The 24631-nt window shown below is 35.9% G+C and overlaps 1 protein-coding gene across 1 annotated transcript in view; it reads right to left on the reverse strand.

The window, feature by feature from the left end:
• Positions 1-24631, reverse strand: part of ATRNL1 (attractin like 1) — a 495303-nt gene that overhangs the window by 344520 nt on the left and 126152 nt on the right. Inside the window, exons 18-20 of the mRNA XM_024555570.4 lie at positions 23359-23577; positions 8384-8521; positions 1992-2085 (exon numbers count right to left, since the gene is read on the reverse strand). Of these exons, the coding sequence (XP_024411338.3) occupies positions 1992-2085; positions 8384-8521; positions 23359-23577 (451 nt within the window). The remainder of the gene's footprint in view (positions 1-1991; positions 2086-8383; positions 8522-23358; positions 23578-24631) is intronic.

Consider the following 24631-nt stretch of genomic DNA (forward strand, 5'->3'; position numbering starts at 1 on the left):
TTTGGCTACTGTCTACACTGCTATGTTGAAAGATTCTTTATGCAAAAACCATGTGTTATTTATCTCCATTAATAGTACCATTCATTTAATCATCGTTTACTGATTTGAGTGACTAGCTTTGCTTCCTAGCAAGAGCATTTTCTCCCGTGTGAGAACACTATAGGAAATAATTGCTTTAGGAATGATGGCCCTATCTTTCACTGCCCCACACTCAAAAGCTAAGTAAATAGAACAAAAAAAAGTAATGAATGTAATTCTATCTACAAAATACTCTTTACAAATTAGTAGTCCAATTTTTCTTCTGCTTGCAAAAAAATCATAAATAAGAACTAGGGTAAATGTACTTTCATCATTTAGAACTATATAGTATACTTTTTAGTGTTTCATAGATATGTTAAACCCTGTAACTTTGCATATCTAAGTTCAATGAATTAAAATTCTGCTCTCTCATCTGGAGGAAAAAAACGTGTTACTAAAGTACCATATCACATAAGAGATAATCATGTGGATGGCTATCTCATTTATGCAGAAGTACGTACAAATTAAAAATGTCAGTGCTCATCTTCATGAAGAAATCTCAGAACAAAAATAAAACATCTGCTGCTTATGACCAGGACCTGCTGGGCTCTTCATAGTGGGGGTGGGGTGGAGGGGGACAGGAAAGCAAGGAGCAGTGCAAAACGAAAACACAGGGCTCTTGTCAAAAATGTATTAAGAGTTTCAAGATGGCGATGGGCTTCTTGAAGGAAGAGCAGGCGGGATGCCCTTGGAAGCATGAAGCCCTACGCAGATGCAGATGCCACATGCCCATGGAGTTGACCCTGCTTATGACAACCAGTACCGAGTGTTGCAAATTACTGCAGGCATCCTTCTGTCTTAGAGCAAAGTACTGTGATTTAATTCCATTGGTAATGAGACCAAAATAGCCCTCCTTAATAAGAATTTCTCGATAACACGCTCTGGCCTCATTTTTAAGTTCAGAAACTATGGAGAAGAAATAAAAATTGGTTCTGCTTATCTTCTCTGAACTTGAAAAATCTATGATACCTCAGTAACTAGTCAAAGACATAATCATCTAAATTGAAATGATTAGGATAATTCTAGAGCAAAAAAAACATATTTCTTCTCAATAAAAACAAAATGATCATTTCCCATGGTTACCAGACTTCTTTAGATATAATTTTTATATATCTATAGATTTGGAAAATATTTTACTAATTTTTTATAACTATAATTGTTATAGTTGACATTTATGGTTAGAGTATATTGATAGCTAATATAAACATAAGTGTTTGCATATATACAATTCAAAACTATAAAAGTACTTCTAATATATGATGTATATGAATAAGAATGAAAAGAAAAATATTCAAACAACATGAAACAACTGCTTCTTAAAGTTATTTTTGGGAGAGAAATAAATCTTGGGAATAACAATTAAATTACAAAAAGACAACAATGGGGGAAAAAAAGACACCAATGACTCATGAAACTACTGAGAGCAGAGGGACACCGAAAGTAGGGTCACGTCTGCAGGCGAAACAGAGAAAAAGAAGACAACCGTAAGGAAACACTGAAAAGGCTTAAAGAACCACATATACCCGCATTAGTGATGAAAGATTCAAAAGAAAGAAAGGCATAAAAACACTGGATTTGAATTATTGAATGAGCTATGAAGGAAAATTATACCGATGAGAACACAGATTTGATATGTAACATGAGTTTTCCAGAAAAAATAAGAATGTTTCTTCTTGTTAGAGATTTACAAAATACAAACATAATCTATGACCCGTGTTTTAAAGCCTCCAGAAAACTGTCATTTTAAAAGGCTTAACGTTTTATGAGAATTGACAGAACCCGAGTAGACAGAGCCTACAGTAATACCGGTCACTTAACTAGCACAGCACTACACTTAAAAGGAAAACCTACAGAAATTAGTTCTGCGGTACAAGTTCCACCCAGAAAAGTTCTGTAAAACCATTTTTACTTACAATTGGCACTGATCACCTTTTATCCCTTTAGTTGTGCAGAAACATTTTCCCGTGTGCATGTGACAGATATTAGCGTGGCCGCTGCACGTACAAGCTGTGAAGTCAAAACGAAAATGATAGTGAGTACTCGCCATCACAAACGTGGGCATCACCTCTCAGGGAAGGTCTCGTTATCTTATTTTTATTCCGCATTTTCCTCTTGCCATCCAAAAACTAGGGTTACCATCTAAGTCCTTTTTGATTAAAGGGAAGTAAATTCACTTATTTAAAAATTATGTGAAACTCTCTCAAGTCTTGGCATGTTTATGGATCTGAGTATTTATCTCTTTCTTCTTTGGGCCTCTTTCCACTTCTACTTTGGGTACCTACGCAATGAAATGAGTCACAAATAGCACAAGAGCTTTGGAGTCAAGCAGCTTGGTTTCAACGCATGCATCTATAATCACCAGATAGGTGATGTTGGGCGCTCTACTTAGCCTCTCTAGGCTTAGTTTCTTCATCTGTAAGAGGAAAGTAATAACATTTAGCTCGCAGGTAATGTATTCTAAAATACCTAACACATATCAAGCACTTAATAAATACATTTATTACTTCTATTACTCCCACTGCTGACGATAATAAAAATAGTAACATATTGTGTTAAGAAAGTATGTGTGTTTGCCCCAATATTGCCCTTTCTAGCTTCTGAGATCATTCTCCATTTCAGTTTTCCAGAACTCACTGAAACATGATATAACAGTTAAACACAGTCGATTTGGTTCATAGGAACCCGTCGTACTTTCCTGTTTTGAATTCCTCGTTAAAGAGCAGTGTTCTGATCCTTTGCAACACCAACCTCACACTTTATTGCGCCCAACACCCAAGGAATTGGTAGGTTCCAGCTCTGCAAGTCCCCTCCTTTTCCTTGTGATAGCATGATTCAAACGATGTCACCCGCGTTCTCTCCCTGACACCAGTACCGTCACACATCCAATCTTTTCACCTACTGTATTTCTAGGCTCCAACTCCTTCCCCAGTCCCGAAACATATTCTACGGAGACAAGGCTGACCACATCACTAGCCCTTTTAAAATGTTTAATGAGAGCTACTATGTTCCGGCACCCTGCCAGCTAGTTAAACCATTCTATTGATAAAAATAAAAGAGTGTGGTCTCTTCCTGATACACACACACTTATAAAAACAGTGTGGTCTCTTCCTGATACACACACACTTATAAAAACAGTGTGGTCTCTTCCTGATACACATACATATATAGAAATAGTATAGTGTCTTCCCAATACACAAACACATATAAAAATAGTGTGGTCTTTTCCTGTTACAATGCACATATAAAAATAAGCTAAGTCACTGGTTTTGATCAAAGTATAAAGTATTCTGGAACACTAAGTTTGTTGCTATTTGTTTATGATTATTTGCTTTAAAAATAGATAATTAATGTAAAGTAAATACACACACCCCTACGCACACATAAAAATGAGTTGGTATTAAGTAGATTTTTAAGAACATGTTTTTTTTCTGGAAGATATTTCTACATAAAAGTAAATTTTTCTTCATAAAGAATATTTAAATAAATCAGCATAAATTTCCTTTAGGTTTATACAATTAAGTATGAAAACACAACATGTGAGAATTACAGAAACAAATGACAAGGGCTTAAATTCAAGGAATAAAAGAAACAATCGTCAAGTAACAGAGGGAGACTGAGATATATTGATACCATGCATGGCACTTTATAAACAGTGAGTGAATATATACTATGATGTATTTAATATTAACTTGCAGAGTATCATATTAATTCTGCTTATATTCAGAACTTCACTAAAAATCATGTACATTACTGTTTTAAAACTCAGGTAAACCTTATATTTGTCCTTTAGAGCAGTACTATAAATAGTTAATATGGTACAGTAGCTTTAATAATTTCTGAGATAAAAACAATTGTGTTAAAATACCTTTTAATGTAAGCTCAGTTTGAGAGAATTCCCTTGTGGAGCTGTACTTCAGGCTAAACTGGCACAAAAGCATCTTAAATTCAATTGTTTAAAATTCATACTTCATGACAGTGTTGAAATTATTCTGTTGTCGTCAGCGTTTGAGGCTATCTTTCCCTGCTGAATAAGCAGCCAGGAAATCATCATGCAGGGGCCTTTGCTTGGCAAATTTTATATGATGATTTTATAGCCGAGACATACACTAGAGGGACATTATGTGGTCATGTGATATTTTTCCTCTATAGTACAAAGTTGCAATGTCAACTTTTAGCCAACACTAAACAATAAAGAGAAAAAATGATGTAAGAGTTATTTAACACTAACCAAGTGTCAAAAGTTGAAGTCAAAGTTTAGTGTAAGTTAGGATGGAAGTAGAACTCTGTGTCAATCAGAATTAGGGAGGGAGACCTGGAGGAGGGGGGGGGTAGGTGCACAGAAGGTGCTGATATTCCCCAGCCCTCAAAGGTTCGAGGACTGTGTTTCCAGCAGTTTCGTGAGTCTCAGCCCACATACTGTGGGAGCAGCGGGTAGGATGGGCAGAGGAGGGCAAAAGGGAGAAAACTGGGACAACTGTAATAGAGTAACAGTAAAAAATGATTTAATAAAAGGCATCGAATAGGAAAGTGGTAATCTGCACCTTCTAATACAGATAATCAAAGATCATCCTGAAAGACCCAACGGGGTCAGTGACAAAGTGGCACTTTCTCAGTTCCCCTTGCCCCCGCGATTCCTTCTGGGAGAACCAACAGGATAGAAACAGCTTGAAAAGGGGGAGTGAAGAACACACAGGGTGTCTGGGCATCTGAGAGGACCACTTCACCAAGGAAAAGAAAGGATTTCAAAAAGTTAGTACAGAGAGAGGACAAACTAGCTAAAAATAAACTACAGTAGCTAGGCAATAAAGTTTCTTTTTAATTATGCAGTTCTACATGATTTAAAAAGGCTTTCTTGGTTTTCTTAATGTAATTAAATTGATAGAAAATGCTATTCTGAACAGAATCTTTGATGAAGCAGAACTTCATGGTTATACCATATAATAAATATCACATATAATTATGTAGTTATTCATTTAATGGGCTCTCTTGAAAATTTTTTAAATCTTGGGTTGGCTTTTCTTTGACATACAGGATGACAATGTGTACTCAGAAAAATGCAAACTTTTAATTTTATTCTGTCAAAACAACTAATAAAACCAAGATTTTCATGTCAAGTGATTTTCATTTATCTGCATCTTTAGGTTATTCAGGTCAATGCCCCCAGTTTGAGAAAATTAAACTTCTTACTTTTATATTTAAAAGTGTTCAAATTCATTTGCTTATAAATTTTCTGCTTCTTGAACAATCTGTAATATGTGAGAAGAGTTTAAAATGAAAAAAAATTCTACCATCCTAGTACAGAGGAAAGTTAATTTGTTTTTTTTTTTACTCCTCTCTAGTCTCAGAGAATATTTGTGTCATAACTTAGCAAGTTTTTCTTTTTTTTAATTGACTGATTATAGAGGGAGGGAGGAACTGAAGGACAGATCAGAAGAGGAAGGTGGGGAGGGAGGGATGGAGAGAGGGAGAGAGGGATACATGGATTTGTTGTTCCACTTACTTATGCATTCATTGGTTGATTCCCTTAATGTGCCCTGACTGGGGATAGAACCAGCAACCCTGGATATCAGGACAACATTCTAACATACTGAGCTACCCGGGCCAAGTCCATAGTGTGTTTTTTACTATTAAACACTGCTGTAAAAGTCTGCTATGGACAGATACTCTTAATATGCCAAAAAAGAAAAAAAAACATAAGTTTTGCTGAGAAGAAACAAAAGTAAAAATATAGATCTGCCACTATGTTAAAAGAACACCTTTTTGCCCTGGCTGGTGTAGCTCAGTGGATTGAGTGCAGGCTGCAAACCGAATGGTCGCCGGTTCAATTCCCAGTCAGGGCACGTGCCTGGGTTGCAGGCCAGGTCCCCAGTGGGGGGCACACAAGAGGCAACTGAACATCGACATTTCTCTCCCTCTTTCCTTCCCTTCCCCTCTCTCTAAATATAAATAAATAAAATCTTTAAAAAATATTTTAAAAAGAAAAAAAAAAGCACCTTTTTTACAAAAACCGGAATATAGTAAGAGTTTCTTTATCACTATTAAAGGAACAACAAAAATGAACTAAAAGACATAAATAAATATAAAAGTAAAATCAATTATAAGTACAATGTGAAAATATTAAGAATTTATTCATGATATGAAGCAAACTCAATAAACACCTTGTAATAAACTAATCAAAAGAGTAAGACCTCACTGAAGAAAGCTTGGTCCTACAGAGTGTAAATTTTTAAATGTCTGTATATCTCATGATTTAGAGGTGTTTTCCTATATTACATATTCTTTTATGAATGACTGATTAAAACACATGCATGTAAAGATATAAAATTATTTTTAAGATTAATAACATTATAGCTTAGTTGTCTAACTTTTGAAACCAATTATAATGAAAAATATACAATTCATGATAATCACATAAAATTGAAGATCGTAAATTGCTCTCAACTCTCAAGGGTCTACCCTAACCCTTCCACCAGAATTAATCTCTTTGTCAATGGTTCTATTGTTCCATTTCTTTAACACATTATTATAACACTTGTACAGTGTATATAAGTTTAAATTCTCACACAGAACCTTATATACAGTAAGTACTCAACAATTGCAGGATTCAAGGATAATCCATCTTTGCAAAGTACTGTAGTGCATTGAGTATTGAGGCATCGCTGCATATTGATGGTCTTTTCACTTAAAAACCATAAAATAACAAAATACTATGACTCTAATAGGTGAAGCCTAAATTTTGTGGATTCCACTGTGCCTGTACCTACAGTATCTTCACTTCATACTGGACACAGGAGCAAGCTGTGGCTTTTGGCTAAGGGCCACTGCACCTTCCCTGTCCGTACTCATGTACAGTAACTTCTGCATGAAGAGTTAAGAGCGCCTCAGAATCGCACATTTCCTTTTCTTACTAGCAGTCTGGTCATCGGTATTTTACTTAACTTCTTTGTGTATTTGGGTCTGCATATAAAAGGAGGGCGAAAGTGATACCTCCCATGTAGTTATTGTGAAGCTCAGAGGAGATAATGAACATAAAGCTATGAATACAGTGCTTAGAAAACAGAAAATGCAAAACGTCAGACAAAACTTCATTTCGGTTGTCTTCAGTTAGCACCAAGCCTGCTGTTGTCTGAACAATTTTTTTGACTGGAAGGCTGAGCCCATCCTTCCCCTTGTCTCAACCCTGAATGCATATCAGAGGCATTTGGGAAGCCTCTGGAAAGAAGTAGTGCCCAAGAATCACCCTACAACCCTAACCCAGATATTGATTTCATTATTTTAGGGGATGGCCCAGACATCCATATTTGTTAAAAGATCTCCAGGTAGTTTCAACATGAAAATAGTGTTAAAAATTTTATCTAGACCACGTTCAGGCCCAACTCTCTCTTTAAAGAGTCATCCTTTCCCAGCCAAGAACTGCGACCTCTCTGTGGGTGCTGTCTAGGCAATCTCCATTTAGAAAAAGTAGAAAAACCATCTAAGACACAACGACCAATTCAGAGATAAAAAAGGATCACTATAAATTACAACATAATGGGAAAAATTTTAAGGAAAGACCAAAATTCTCTAAAGTAGGAAAAAAGAAGCAGCAGAATTGAAAAATGGGGAAAAGTAGGGTTTAGAGAATGAAAATGTGAAGATAATCGCAGCACTTAAGTGTTCTTTTAATGTACTTCCATTCCTATTACATGTGCCTAAATTACATATGATCTCATTTGATCTTTACAACACTCCAGCGAAGTATTATCATCTCCCTTCACATGTGAGGACCCAGAGGCACTGAGGGCTCAGGTTAATGAGCCAAGGTCATTTATTTAAACAGTGGCAGAGATTTCAGCCCAGGATTGATTCCAAACCCATTCCCTTAAACCTCATGTCGTACTATCTATCACTCTGTCAAAAAAAAAATCTTACCTGATATAAGGCATACAAAAACTCTTATTTCATTTCTAAACTCAAAGTGATAAGTTACTATTAAAAAACAAACTAGTGGCAGTGGTTATTTTTGAATAGTGAGATTATAGGTAGTTTTTAACTTTAATTTATCTGTATTTGATAAACTTTTTATAATAAACATGAATTCACCATTGGAAAAAAAGTACAATTTTTAAAGCAAGTATATCACAGAATTTTTATCATTTACGTAGTTTCTAATGTATTACCTTCTAAAAATATTGACACAATGGAAAACTTGCTTTTTAAAAAATGTATTTTCCACACAGGTGTACCTTTCTCAATTTCCCTTTGTGTACACACACACACACACACACACACACACACACACTGGAATGGAAGAGGGAAGAATTACCTGTACACTGCCCCCCATTGGTGGGATCTCCGTAGTAGCCGGGCAGGCAGTCTTGACACTGCCTCCCTGTGGTGAGATTTTTACACTGCTCGCACACGTTGCTGTTGATGCAAGTGCTGTGTCCGTTACACTGGCAAGCTAAAGACAACAGTAAGAAAACACATTACAAATATCTACAAGAAAACCAAGCGTAACTACTACCAAGACAAAGAGTTTACTTTAATAATCTGAATGGTAGCAAAGTCCTAAGGACATTTTCCAAGTTGTTTTAATGTATAATATATGTGGCTCAAAGTATCAATGCAGGAGAATAAATACAATAAATTCCATTTAGAAATTCTGCTTTATACTCTATAAAATGCACAGGTTAGAGATAAATTGGAACATAAAAGTTAAAGCTAAGCAGGGGATGCATTTTTACATATTCCTAAAAGATTCATGTGAATATTATGTCTATTAAGTTACATAAACAAAAGACTAAATAATACAGCTTTGATTTTAAAAAGGTTAAAATTATATTTACACATAATAACAAAGGATTGGTAAATATAGAAAATTGTGTGGCAATAGGTCCTTACTTCAAGAAAATATATGTGTAAAATTAACAAAAATACTACTTTTAAATTAATTTGCATAAATGTTTATCTTCTTTGGGCAAGAGAAGCTTCAAGGCTTAATTGAAATTCTATGTGAATGTGAACTAACAGAATCAGATATTTAAGCATGATATTTTTGTGTCTTCATAGTATGAGATGCATTATGTTTTCATATTAATATTATAATAGCATCCAACAATTTTCAGATTATGAGAGATAAAGTTCATAGATGAAATCTCACACCTTTACTGCTTATTTGGGGCACAATATTGACTTAGTTTGGCAACTGTTTGTCCAAACATCATCCTCACTGTCACCTTCATAATCTTTTTCATCATTATTACAACTGAGACAGCATTTAACTGAGCTCTCCCTCGCTCTAGCCAGAGAAGCCAATGTTCAGGAGATTCCAATGGTTTGTGGCAGGCATGTATTCTGATTGGTCAGTTTACACACAGCATCGGTTTTAAAATATTGTAAACATCACCCCACTGCCAGATAATACACTAGATGATATTATACATGAATTATATCATTTAATCATCTCAGCAATTCTCTATGGAAAGCACATATTTTAGGACCATTTCTAAGATGAGGAAGCCTGGGGGGCTAAGCAACTACCCAAAGCCACACAGCTTATCAATGGCAGAAACAAATGCATAATCAGGATGTATGAATCAAAAGACATTAAATGCCATACCATTTTTATGTGGAAAATTTGGAAATGAAAGGAAAATCCCAGGAGACTAGCATAAGGTCATCCACATCAGTTAACATCAAAGGGTGAAGAAATACACCCACACAGAGATACCTTTATCTGACAAAAATTTGCAGAGGCATACCTCTATTGTAACATAGCATAGAAGTGACATGGAATCATCACGGAAAAATGTTAAATAATCTTCACCATCCTTTTAGCAAAATTGAGAAAAGTTATAGTTTTCAACTTTTATTATCATGTTACATTATGAAAAAGGAGAAAATTTAATAACAAAGGAAAATGTTCATGACAAATTAAATGAAATAAAGATAAAACATTATGTTTAGATAATCAAATTTTGTTTTTAAATATTTAAATATGCCTATGGAAAAGTTAATGATGGTTATCTTAGTTTAGTAAATTTTTCTGTACCATCAAGTTTCTACACTAAATTCATATTAGTTTTAAAATAAGAAACAATAATGTTAACTTAAATTTTTTTAACATGCTTGAATGTTTAAGGTATGCTTTCATAAAAAGTTTATGTGAGACCTAATGCACAGTGAATTAAATAATGTTAATGTTTACTGGGGTAAAAACAGAATTTATTTAGTGCTCACTCTATGGAAAGATTATCTGAAATAAATCAGAGTAAGAGATGGATTGCTTTAGGTGTTTTATGAACTTCCTGGCTACATGTATATATGTTTTAACTACTGAATAAGAGGGCCAAATTTAGCAATTGCATCTAATCCTCAAAGGTTTCCATTGAAACAATAAGAAAACTTGTCAGCAAAAACAAGACTTCAGTTATGGTGACAAGCACACAAATAAAACTAGAAACTAGTAACCTGCAATATCTCTAGAAAAGAAAAGAGGACCCCTACTATAATGCCACTCAAATCCCCCTTTCCAAAAGTGAGTTCTAAAGCCAGGTCTGGGCCACATGACCATGAAGAGGCAAAGCATCTTACCTGCATGCTTCCATACACCTGCTGGAAAGTGTGATACAAGGATGTCTAAAGTTTCATGTACTGAATACACCACAGAGAAAGCATGTATATTTTAGACTTAGCTGCAGGCTAATTTTCCAGGAAAAAAAAAAGAATGGTCATTGGCATAGCTTTAACTAATACAGTAGCAATGGAGAGGGCAGGTTATAGAACACAGGACCCAGGAGACATACTCTCTGGCCTACTTATGTAAGGGAGCTACACTGAACCATATTTATAATGTTTGAAGCCTCCAATTATAGCCCCTTTCTGTGAAAAAAGTACTAAACACATCGCAAGCGGAGAGAAGCAGAAAAGAATCTTAAGTACACTGAGGTATGTGTATACAAGAATAAAATCACTTGTGAGAATTAAAGCCTGCTCCAAGTATGTATGTCGGGTAGAAACTGACGTCGTCCATATGGTGGAGAAACTTCCCATCAAACATTAATGTAAAACATGTTCTGTAAACAAGGAAAGCCACATGCACCTTGCAAAAGAAGTTGTTAATGGGCCCTTGAAATACTTCTACAACTCAGGTCACACAAATACGAGGTCTGCCCAGAAAAAGCCGACCCGTTGTTAATCTAATGAAAATAGTTTGTGTGACATCAATGTAACCTTGCAGCCAGGGAGAGTGGGCTGGAATGCACATGTGTGAACAATGACAACCTCACTGTACTAGTCAGTGGGGGCGGTAGATGCCATTGAGTGAGCGTGTGTACTGTGTGGCCATCGCATTCCAAACGACCTAGCAAGTAGATCAATGAATCTGCATCAAATTTTGGGTTAAGTTTGAGTATTTCTCCACAGAAACTATTTGGATGATTCGGAAGGCTTTCAGGGATGATGAGATGAGTGCAGTGCAAACACAAGTGTTGCACAAATGCCCCAAGATGGTCGAGAATCTGTTGAAAGTGATACACATTCTGGAAGGCCTGCAACAAGCAGAACACCTGAGAATGCTGAACATGTATGGGCTGCAATCAACTAAGATCAGCAGCTGACAGTGCAAGAACTAGATTCTGATCTGGGCATTCCAAAAACTGCTGTGTCCGAGATTGGACAAAGGGTCCTGGTGTGAAACATGTTGTGGCAAAATTCATTCTGCAGCTTCTGCTACCGCAGCAGAAGGAACATCGTGCTGCAGCTGCTAGCGACTTGATTCGAACTGCTACCAGTGAACCAGATTTCCTCAAGAAGGTAACAACCAGAGATGAACTGTGGGTCTACAGGATGATCTGGAAATGAAGGCCCAGTTGTCCCCATGGAAGTCACCTGGTTCTCCACGCCCAAAGTGGGTTCAGCAAAGTCACAGCAAGATGAAGACCACGCTAACTGTGTTTTTTGATTGGGAAGGTGTTGTCCATCATGAGTACACCCCTCCAGGCCAAACAATTAATAAGGAGTACCACCCCAATGCTGTTCATCAGTTGAGAGATGTAATATGATGAAAACGGCCATAGCTATGGGCAACTGGTGATTGGCAGCTTCATCACAACAATGTGCCCACTTATGCATCATGTCTTGTACAGAGTTTTTAGTGAACTATCAAATCACCCAGGAGACTCAGGCCCCCTACAGCTTGTATTTGGTGCCCTGATACTTCTGGCTTTTCCTAAAACTAAAATCACCTTTGAAAGGGAAGAGACTTCAGATCATTGATGAGATTCAGGAAAATGCGGCGGGGTAGCTGATTGGAATTCTAACATAGGATTTTGCAGAGTTTTGAACACTGGAAGACACTGGGAGAACTGTGTGAGGTACCGAGGTGCCTACTTTGAAGGGGACTGAGGTGTCATTGCCTTACATATAGTGTTTCTTGTATCTTCTTCAATAAATGTCTCTATTTTTCATATTGTATGGCTGGATACTTTCTAGACAGACCTTGTATACTACAGAATAGACTTGAAAGACTTTTTCTTGTAAATGGCTCAATAATAACTATTTTAGGCTTTGCGACCATACGATCTCACCTCTGCCATTGTAGTGCAAAAGCAACCATACAAAATAAGCAAAAAATTGATAATAGCTGTAATCCAACAAAACTTTGCTGATGAAGATAAGCAATGGACTAGGTTTGACCTGCAGTCTCTGGTTTGCAAACCACTGACATAAAACACAGAACAATAAATGAAACCTCAAAATGAAAATTTATCAATTATCATAAAGGAGAGTCAGGAGAAAAAAAGAGAAAATAAAAAGGAGAATTACACCCAACAGTAGGAGTAAAAGGAACATTAGAAGACAATAAAAAATAATGAAACATTTAAACTATGCTTAAAAATAAAGGTATATATCAAAACATAGAAATTACAATAAAGAACTAATGAAAATTATGAAGTAGAATAGTGTGATAATTGCAATGAAAAATACACTAGAGGGATCCAACAGTAGATTTGAACTGACAGGTGAATTAGCAGCTTTGAAGAGCGATCAATAGAGATTATATAAACTGAAGTACAAAGAGAAAAACAGTGAAGAAAAAATGAATAGAGATTCAGATAAATGTGGGACACAGTTAAGTGCATCACCATGTGCATAATGGGAACGTTGGAAGGTTAGAAGAAAAAAGGAGGCTAAAATTTGAAGAAATAATTCCTTAAAATGTCTCAAATTTGATAAAAATTGTTTACCTACATGTCCAAGAAGCATAACAAACTCTAAGTATAATAAATATGAATAAATCAATAGACATATTACAATAAAAATGACAAAAGCTAAAGGCAAGGAGAAAATCTGGAAAGCAGCAAGACAAAATATGACTCCTCACTTATAAAGGAGTCCAGTAAGATTAACAACTGACTTTCACTCAGGCACAATGGAGGCCAGTAGGCAATGGGATAGTATATTCAAAGCTCTCAAAGAAAAACTATCAACCAAAAATTTTCTAACCAGTAAAACTCTTTTCAAAAATTAATGTATAATAAAGATATTAACCCATAAACAAAAGGTAAGAAAATTCATTTGCAGCAAATCCACCATAAAAAATTGTAACAAAAGTTCTTCCAAATGAAAATATGTAACCTCAGACAGTAATTACTCTCCATATAATAAAACAAAGAGCACTAATAAGAGTAATTCTGTCATAAAAAAAGTAAAAATAATTTTTCTCCTGTTATATATATTTTTTAATTTTATTTAAAAACATAGATGATGGTATAGCTGGGTTAATAAGATGTAAAAATGTAATATACTTCCCAATGACAGCAAAAAGAATATAGTGGGAAAATCTATATTGGGATGAAGACATGACATACTATTACTAAATACTAATTTAGATACAGGAACAAATGAAGAAGACCAGAAACAGTGAATACAAACATAACAAAAGCTATAAATACATACTTGCCCTCCTTTCTTCTCTCAGATCTTTTAAAAGTTATAAAATTATATAAATAACTACAATTTATTGTTGATTTTGCAATATATAATATGTATAACACCATTACAAAAGAGGAAGAAAGAGAAAAGACCTATATGAATAAGTTAGATTCTTTCTATATACTAACTAGAATGAAGTTATATTAATCTGAGGCGTATTTTAATAAGATGTACATGGTAAACTCTGCAGTAACCATTAAGAAAAATAACTAAAAAAATATAGTCAAAACTCACTAAATAAATCAAAATGTTACATTAGAAGAAAGATTCACTTACTACAAAAAAATTAATGAAGAATAGAGGAACAAAACATCGTGGGACATATAGGAAAAAAAGAAAAGTAACACATAGATACAACTATATAAATAATAATATTAAATGTGAATGGATAAAACAATTCAATCAAAAGGCAGAGACTGGATAAAAATCAAAGATCTATGTATGTAATATCTACAAGAGACACAAGATACAAGTAGATTGAAAAATTAATGGATGGAAAAAGATATACTATTCGAACAGCAACCAACGTAATATTAGAATGGCTATACAAATATCAGATGAATATACTTTTTAAAATGTTACTAGAGATAAACAAGAACATCTTATAATAATAAAAAAGCAATCCATCAAGAAGACACAAAATTTGTAAACGCACATATACCTAATAACAGAATATCAAAATACATGCAGCAAAAACTGTTAGAAAATAAAAAGAAATATTCAATATAACATTAATTGTTGGTGACTTCAATACCACACTTTTAATAATGAATAGAACACTAGACAGAAGATCATCAAGGGAATAGAAGACTTAAACAACACTATAAACCAAATCCAGGATACACTTTATATTACTTCGTAAAACAAGCATCAATAAATTTAAAAGGACTGAAGTCATATAGAGTATGTTCTCTAACCACAATTGAATTAAATTAGAAATCAGTAATTTACCCAGGAAAACAAAAAATGAGCAAGCCACAAATATGTTAAAATTAAATAACACATTCCCAAATAACCAGTGGGCCAAAAAAAAAATCATAGGGAAATTAAAAATTACTTCCAGGTAAATGAAAATAAAAACATATCAAAATTTACTGAATGAAGCAAAAACACTGCTCAGAAAGAAATTTATAGTTGTATAAGCCTGTATTACAAAACAAAAAGAAGTCTCAAATCAACCTAACTTTACACCTTAAGAAACTAAACCATATACATAAGAGTAAACTTAAATGAAGCAGAGAAAAATAATAAATATTAGTATGAAAATAGATGAAACACAGAGTAGAAAAACAATACAAAATATCAATAAAGCCAAAAGTTCGTTCTTTGTAATGATCAATGAAATTGACAAAACTTTAAATAGTGACCAAAAAAATAACTAAATAAAAGACAGAAAACCCAAATTATTAACATCAAGAATGAAAGAGAAGACATACTACTGATAAAGAGTGAGGGGAAGCATTACAGAAAAAAAACCACTATATAAACAACTCTATGCCAATCTAGACAATCTACATAAAGTGGGAAAATTCTTAGAAACTCACTAACAACCAAAACTGACTCAAGAATAAAACAGAAAATATAAATAGGTAATAGCAATAAGGAGACTGAGTTAGTAATCAACAAATTATCAGAAAAGTATAACCCCAGATCAACTGGCTTAAATGGTGAATTCTACCAAATCATTAAAGAATGAAAACTGATTATTCACAAATACTTCCAAAACAAACAAGCAAAGGAGATACTTCTTAACTCATTCTAGGAGGCCAATATTACCTTAACGTAAAAATCAGACAAAGTCATCACAAGAGAAGAAGATGACAGACTAATACCTCTTACAATCGTGGTGTGAAAACCCTCAGCAGAATACTACCAACCTGAATCAACTAGCATGTAAGAAGGACTATTTACCATGACTAAGGGGAATGTATCCCAGGAATGCAAGATTCCTCAAACATATGAAAATCAATCAGGTAATACACCATACTGATAGAGAAACAGTGAGAAAAATCCACAGGATCATCTCAGTAAATGATAAATACTCAACAAATTAGGAATAGAAAAGAACTGTCTCAACCTGATAAAAGGCATGCATCAAAAATTCATGGCTAACATCACATTTAACGGTAAAAGACTGAAAGCTTTCCTTTTAATATCAAGAATAAGTCAAAAATCTTGGCACTTCTGTTCAACATTGTACCAGAGGTTCTGGACAGGGCAATAAAGCAGGAAAAAGAAATGAAAGAATCCAGACTTAAAAGAAGATATAAAACTAACTCTATTTGCAGATGATATTACATATATAAAACTCTTAAGGAATCCATAAATAATTCATTAGGCTAATGAATGAGTTAAGAAACGTTGTAGGATAAAAGATCAATTACTAGAGAGAAATCAGTTTTATTCTTTTTCTGTACAGTTACAGTGAACAATCCAAATATAAAACTTTAAGAAAACAATACAACCTACAATAGTATCAGGAAAAATTAAATAATTGGGAATACAATTAAACAAAGAAATGAAGGACTTGTACATTGAAAACTACAAAACATTGTTGAAATAAATTGATGGGAAGATATTCTGTATTAATGGATTGGAAGACTTAATATTATTAAGATAGTAATTCATTCCAATTGATCTATAAATTAAATGCACTATCTATCAAATTCCAGTTGACTTTTTTTATAGGAATAGACAAGTAGATCCTAAAATTCATATTAAATCACGAAGGACTCAGACTAGCCAAAACAATCCTGAAAAAGAAGAGGAAAACTGAATGATTGAAATGTCCCAGCTTTAAAACATACTACAAAGATACAGTAATCAAACCAGTGTGGTATTGGCATAAGAATAGACATATAGGTCACTGGAATAGAATTAGATCCAAAAATAATCCCATAAATCTGAAGTCAACTGATTTTCAACAAGGATGCCAAAACCATTATATGGGGAACATTAACTGCCTTAGCAGCAAATGGTGCTGCTATGAACAGGCAAATGGTGCTTGATATGAACAGGCAAAAGAATGAATTTGAACACATACATCACACCATATATAGCAATAAAGTAAATACGGACTGAAGACTTAAACTAAGAGCTAAAATTATAAAATTGTTACAAGAATATATAGATGTAAATCTTCATTACTTTGGACTAGGTAACAGTTTCTTAGATCTGACACCAAAAGCACAACCAACCAAGAGATAAAAAATAGATACATTAGACATCATCAAAAGAAAAAAAAAAAAACCCACTCCTGTGTCTCAAAGGACACCATAAAACCAGGAAAAGCTAGAAGAACTGCTTAGCCAAACTTAGCAAAAATAGATGGTATAGAATCATGAGTAAAACTGCTTTAATACAGTAAGCTTGGATGCTATGTTAAATAATAATAAAAAAATCTGAAATACAGACTGAAGAGCAAATTGGAAACACCTAAAGAAAGAATTAGTACATAGAAATACAGATCAAAGGAGATGCAAGGATATAAAACATAGAAACGTCAGTAAGAAGAATTAGGGACGCAGTGGAAAAGCCGAACATAAGTGAAGTGAACTCCTAGAACAGGAAACAGTGACACAAGGGAATGAATGCAAAGTCTGAGGAGATGACGGCAGAAAACTTCACAAAAACGATGAAAGCCATGAAGCCACAGAGTATAAAAGATAAAACTGATACTTAGTTGCATCATATTAAAATTACTAACATCCAAAAACTAAAAAGAAAAATCTATTTTAAAAAGTCAGAAGGAGGAAAAAAAACATACTGCTTTTAAAAGATAAACAACAAACAGAGAAATTCTAAAGAGAGATGCTGGAAGCCAGAAGAAAAGAAAATTGCATGTTCAAATTACCGAAAAACATATCTGTCAACTTAGGATGCTATTTCCAGTAAAAAAAAAAAAAAATCCTCCAAATATAGACACACATACATAATAAAAACTTTTTTCATAGATATGAAAGCTATGATAAGTTAATGCCACAATGGGAAAAAAACACTGTATTTAAGTTAAAGTTCATCAAGCTAAAGAAATATTATAGCAGAAGGAAATTCAGATCTATAGGGAAAAAATGAAGATCACAGGAAAGAATTTTTTTCTGCCCTGGCTTGTGTGGCTCAGTGGATTGAGTGCTGGCCTGCAAACCAAAGGGTCATCGGTTCAATTCCCAATCAGGGCACATGCCTGGGTTGCGGGCCAGGTCCCCAGTAGGGGGAGCGTGCAGGCCAACAACCACACATTGATGTTTCTCTCACTCTCTCCCTCCATTCCCCTCTAAGAAAATAATTAAAATATCTCTTTAAAAAAGATTTTTTTCTTATCATTTTGTAAGAAAATTATTTAAAGCAAAAATAATAATGTATGGTTAATAACATATAAAAAAGTAAATTAAATGGCAATAATTACACAAAGGACAGGAAGAAAGCAAATAGAATTGCACTGTTGTGATATTCTTACCTTATACATGAAGTAGAATAATACTGATTCAAGTAGACTGTGATAATATAAAGATGACTATTACAATCACTACAGCAGTCACTAAAAAAAACACAAAAGAGGTATAGCTAAAAATCCAATGAAAGTGATAAAAAATGGACTTAAAAAACACTCAATTAACCCAAGAAAAGGCAAAAGGAGGAACAAAGAACAGAGGAAAAAAATTAAAAAATTTAAACAAATACCATAATGGTATGACTTAATAATACCAATATTGTATTAAATCTTAATTGATTTCGCACTCTGATAAAGGACAGAGATTGTCAAACTAGATTTAAAACAAACAAACAAAAAATACACAAGACCTATAGCTGTTTTCAAGAGATTAATGGTAAACAAAAGCACGCTGATAGAAGACTTCCCCTTCGGCCGGGGAAGGATTAACCACTCCGATAAGGGACCTCTCATGGTGAACAAGCACACCTATGAAGCGACCACTCTCGAATATCACCGGCAGCTCAGGAATGGCACGCCCAGAGAAGGCAAACACACTCTCACCACCCCACTGGCTACCTGGAGGGAGATGAGAGGATGCAACCCAGGAAGAGAAACCCAAACAAGGGCCAGACATCTCAGTCAGCTGAGGAGACAAAGCTCAAAATTCAGGGAGGCCACAGTGGCTGCCATTTGTGGAACAAAATACTACAGAAGAGACTTGTATACAGCAATCTGCAGAGGGGATTGAATCTTTGACTGAATACTTCACTGAATACAATACGAAACCACACGAACCTGGAGAAAGAACCACCAGAAAACCGTAGATCAAACAATGCCAGGACCTCACATAGGACTGGGAATAGTCTGTACTCCCACTAGCCAAGGCGGAGAGATCTCCTAATATCAAGAGTATTATATGGAGCACATAAAAAGGCACTGGTAGTGGAAATAAACTCTCACTGGACTCAGGGCTGCTATGTACAGGTCCTGACAAACCTTAAAAACAGTTTTTGAAATTGATCATATGGATCCCACGTAACATAACTGCACACCAGAATAAAGTTCAACACACTAAAAGAAATATAACAAAATTGAGTTATAAACTATAAAAATCAAAATGCCCAGGATACCATACAAAGGAGCTGAGCTGGAAATTTTGATCCATAACTAGTAAAAAATATATAATCAATAGAAACAGACAAAGAAATGGCATAGAAGATGGAAAAGCCAAGAAGGATTGTTAAAACAGCTATTAAAAGAATTATCCATATACTCAAGAATACAGAAAAAGAGAGAAATGGAAACTATAATGACTAAAATATAATTTCTAATGATGAAAAATAAAATATGCAAAATGAAAAATAAATTCACTGGGGAAAGAAAAGTCTTTTCATCCAACAGTGTCAGACACCTAGAGTCACTTGCAAAAGAATGAGGTCCCTTCCTGACAACACCTACAAAAGGCTGGTCAAAACACATCAAAGACCTCAACGTAAAAGCTAAAACTGTTAAACCCTTTTTTTATATTTTAAATTTTTATGTATTGATTTTAAAGAGGGAGGAAGGACAGAGAGACAGAAAGAGAGAGGGAGAAACATCAGTCTGTTGTTCCACTTATTAATACGTTCATTGGTTGAGTCTTGTATGTGCCCTGACCAGGGATCAAACCCACAATCTTGGTGTAACAGGACAATGCTCCAACCAACTGAGCTACCCGGCCAGGGCAAAACCATTAAATTCTTAAAAGAAAAGACAGGCAGAAATCTTTGGTATCTTATATTATGCGTGGTTTCACAGGAATGGCATCAATAGCACAAGAAACAAAAAATAAGTAGATAGGACAACAAAATTAAAAACTTTTGTGATTCAAAGGACACTATTAAAAAAGTGGAAAGACAACCCACAGAATGGGAGAAGATATTTGCAAATCAATTTTTGATATGGGATTTGTATTCAGAATATATAAAGAATTCTTACAGTTCAATAATAAAAAGACAAATACCACAATTCAACAATGGGCAAAGAATATGATAGACATTTCTCCAAAGAAGACATACCAGTGGCCAAAAGCACATAAAAAATGTTCAACATCATTAGCCAGGAAGAAATGGCAAATTAAAACCACAGTGAGACAGCATTTCGCTGTCTGACGAAGCTGTGGAGTAACCGGAGCCCTTGTAGTGGGAACGCAAGGCAACGTGGCGGCTTTCAAACAGACTGGCAGTTCCTCAGAAGGTTCAACAGAGCTTCCATTTAACCCAGATATTCCATTCCAAAGTAATGAAAATACATCCACACACAAACTTGTACATGGAGGTTCACAGAAGCATTATGCCCTGGAATGCCCTAATCAATGTCCATGAAGCGCTGAATGGAGAAACTAAATGTGGTATCCTCTTACAGTGGAAAATTATCTGTTAAAAAATGTACTGTGACATCCTACAAAATGAATAAACCATGGAAATAGCATGCATGGGGAAAGGAGCTAGTCACAAAAGACTACAATTGTGTGACTGAATTTATATAAAATATCCAGAACAGGCAAACCCACAGAGACATAAGGATTACTGGTTGCCTAGGGTAAGAGGGGTTTAACACTCACCGACTGCTAATCAGTATCGGGTTTCTTTCGGGGATGATAAAAAATGTTTTTAAATTAACTGTAGTGTTGTTGCATAATTCTGTGAATATAATAAAAACCACTGAATTATACACTTTAAATTTTTTAATTTATTGGTATTTTGAGAGAGAGCGTGCGTGCGAGTGAGCACAAGGTGCATTTGTTGCTCCACTTCTGTACGTGTTCATTCGCTTCTTGTTTGTACCTGACTGGGGATCAAACCCACGACCTTGGAATACCAGCATGGTGGTCTAACCGACTGAGCTGCCTGTCCAGAGCTATTACACATGTGAATGAGTCAACAGTGTGATGTGATAGTCTTATGTGTAAATGAAGCTAGGTTAGCGTACTCAGTTACTTAATCAAACACTAATGGTCGCCTCTGGAGTGGGACAGGGACTAGGACACACAATGGGATATTCCCTCTAATGAAGATTAGGTCTGCTGCATGGCACAGCTGAGTTGAAAAAAGGGAGATCATTCTGGATGAACCCAATCAGATGGTCCCTTACAAGGCATTGGAATCTACTTGAAGAAAGATATTAAAAGGTGAGAGATCCTATTTGAGCTTTGGGAACTCTACCTTGCCAGTTGGAGTTGAAGGGGAACGTCGGGGAGAGAATATAAGCATTCTTTAGAAGCTGAAGTGGTCACTGCCCAACAGCCAATGGGAAAACAGGCACCTCAGCCCTACAACTAAAAGGAACTGAATTCTACCGACAATATGAATGAGCTTGGAAGCAGATTCTTCCCCAGAGCTGTCCATCTAAACTCAGCCTGACCGACACCTCGATCTCAGCCTCTGGGACCTGGAACACAGAAGCCAGCCAGGATCCATTTAAGATGCAGATATGTCGTTTGAATCAACAGTTTGTTCTTTTTAGTTTTCATATGTATTTCAAAGGTTATGCAGCAGGTATGGTTCCACCCGGTGCCATATCCCCTTGGTCCATCTGGTTTCAGTGCAACAAATTGCCAATGTCACACACAGAGTGAATTCTGACATAATCTCTTTACTTCTGCTGCAGAACTTTCAAGAGTGCCAGGGAAAGTTACTAATAAGACATGCCAGCACAGCTCAGGAGTACAATACCCCAAAGGCACCAATCAGCCAACAGGGGACGGGAGTTAGTGGATAAATGCCCGACCCTCCCTGTCCCTTGATGAGTTAACTCTGAGGAACCTTCCATATGGTTTTTCCTAAGTCCTTGGTGGGTCCGAGTCCAAATTTCCCAGTGTAGGAACCAACTGAATAATACACTTTGATGGGATTCTTCTCTGCTCTCTGAAATTCTCTCCCACTTCAATGGTGCTTCCTAGGTTCACCTCCCAAGTAAACGATCCTACTCAGTCCTGAGTCAGGCTGCTACCTGTTCTAGAACACTCTTTCCCCAAATGTCTCCAGGATTCACTCCCTCATCTACATATTACTTGTCACCCCTCAGTAAAAGCTTCTCTTACCACCCTATTTAAATTGCAAGCCTTATTTCCCCCTTCCTTGCCTTATTTGTGTGATAGCACTTACCACCACCTAACTTTCTATGTACGTGTACGTGTAACCAGTTTTACTAATTTCAATTAGAGTACAGTGACTATGGATGCAATGATTTTAGTCTAATTTATTCATTGTTATATGTCTAACATCTAAAATATTCCTACACATAGTAGGTACTCAAAAATATATTGAATAAATTAATTTTTCAAGAAGGTTGATTTATTCAGTATTAGAAAAGACTTCCTATGGGAGGAGACCGGAAAACTAGTAATTACTGGCCTTCAAAATTGAATGGTAGTGAATACCAATGGCAACTTTTCAAAATGAGGCCAGTGGACTTCATCATAGGAATTACAGAGAAAATTCCCAAACTTAGCACAAAGTGTGACTGGACCCTCAGACCTACCTTTGAATTCTAAGACATTATAATACTAGGATAGAAAATAGACATAAGTCAATATTATTTCATCTAAACAATTGACATGAAACCAAATCTAATAATTATACGCAATGCATCTGGCTGGTCTATTTAATGATTCCAAACAGAATACCATCTATACAACAGAAATGGGTATAGGGAAGAATATTTTTTTTGTCACTGAATTTTGAGCCTCATCTTCATTGTTATTTTTTTGTAAATCTTTATGACAAGAAAGGGAAAAAATATTTTTGGTCTTGAAATTGTTTGAACAATAATTTGATTGAAAAACAGAATTGCTGGAAAACCTGAAACTGTTTTCATCACATTCTTATTACCTGGACACTGGATAAAGGACCACTCGTAGTTCTTTTCTTTGGGACAAAGGCTGGTGTCAAGAACCACCTCGTTGTTGTGCATTCCAATAAGCTTCAGGGGTCCTCGGGAAGACCCTTCGACGCAGTGTCCTCTCCCCGTATTGCTAGGGTCGTTGCACCAGCCACACCCAGGCTGCTCCAGACACTGTCCGCAGGTTCTCAACCCAGAGCAATTCTGAGCTGCATGACAAGAGCATGAACAAGCACGTTATAGGACCTTACGTTCAAATAGAACTGTAAGCTAATGGAAAAATAAACATGATCTGAAAAAAAGACTGTAAAAGGTCATCTATAGTTGAAACCGTTTTTGTAACAACACCTAAAGAACAAGTACTTAGAGCAAAGAAAACATTCATCATGAGCAAAGAGGAGACAAATGCACTGACTCAAGGTTAAAAATGTGTGTGACTATGACATGGAGAAAAATGAAGTCAGGACTTAGACTCCTGAACTTGCCAGGACGAGGACCTTCCAGGAGCCTGTCCCAGGGCCCACAGCCCACATTTCCTGTTGTCCGGGATATAGAGCCATATCAGCTATTCCTGTGCCTAGTGAGGTCCTTCAAGGAAAATCTGCTTCGGCTCAGCGTGCAGGTGACGCCTGCCCATCATCCCCTGGGATAGCCGAGCCACATCAGGCCTGCCTCGTGTGTACGATGCTCTTTCCAGGGGTCCAAGACATCAGTATTGGGCTATCGTGTGATGAGTGAACTGGGTCCCACCCAGACAGCCAAGCTGAATGGGAACGTGGAACCCGGATCCTCTGCCTCACTCAGGCCGCCAGCAGCACAGGCTGACTCTGACTTCCAGGGCTGCAGAATCTATCACTCCGAGACTCACTCACTGAAGCTCAACCTCTTTTGTTTAATTGACGTGTAACCTGTGACCCTCAACAAAGCCTATCAATACCGGGGCGCCTTTTCCAAGGATGAACTTACTATATAGTCCGCTACCGTGGTTTATAACAGCTCCTGTGTACCCGGTATCGGGCTGAGACTTTATTACTTTTACTGGGAGCTTGCTAGAAGAGGCACACTTTGTCTTGGAAGTTGTGTATCCACAGAAGACGGTGATGCAGGGAAAGGTGCCATGAACAACGTCTTCTCGTGACACTGTTTCCCGAAGGGGGAGGGAAAGGAAGATTTCTGGCAGACTCAACTTCACCCTTGCGGTAGGAATAACTTAGTTGCCACTCGGGGTTGTAATATTACTGGAAACAAAAATGCTCCCCAGGC

This window comes from Desmodus rotundus, chromosome 4, assembly GCF_022682495.2.
Source record: "Desmodus rotundus isolate HL8 chromosome 4, HLdesRot8A.1, whole genome shotgun sequence".
Classification (NCBI taxonomy): Eukaryota; Metazoa; Chordata; class Mammalia; order Chiroptera; family Phyllostomidae; genus Desmodus; species Desmodus rotundus.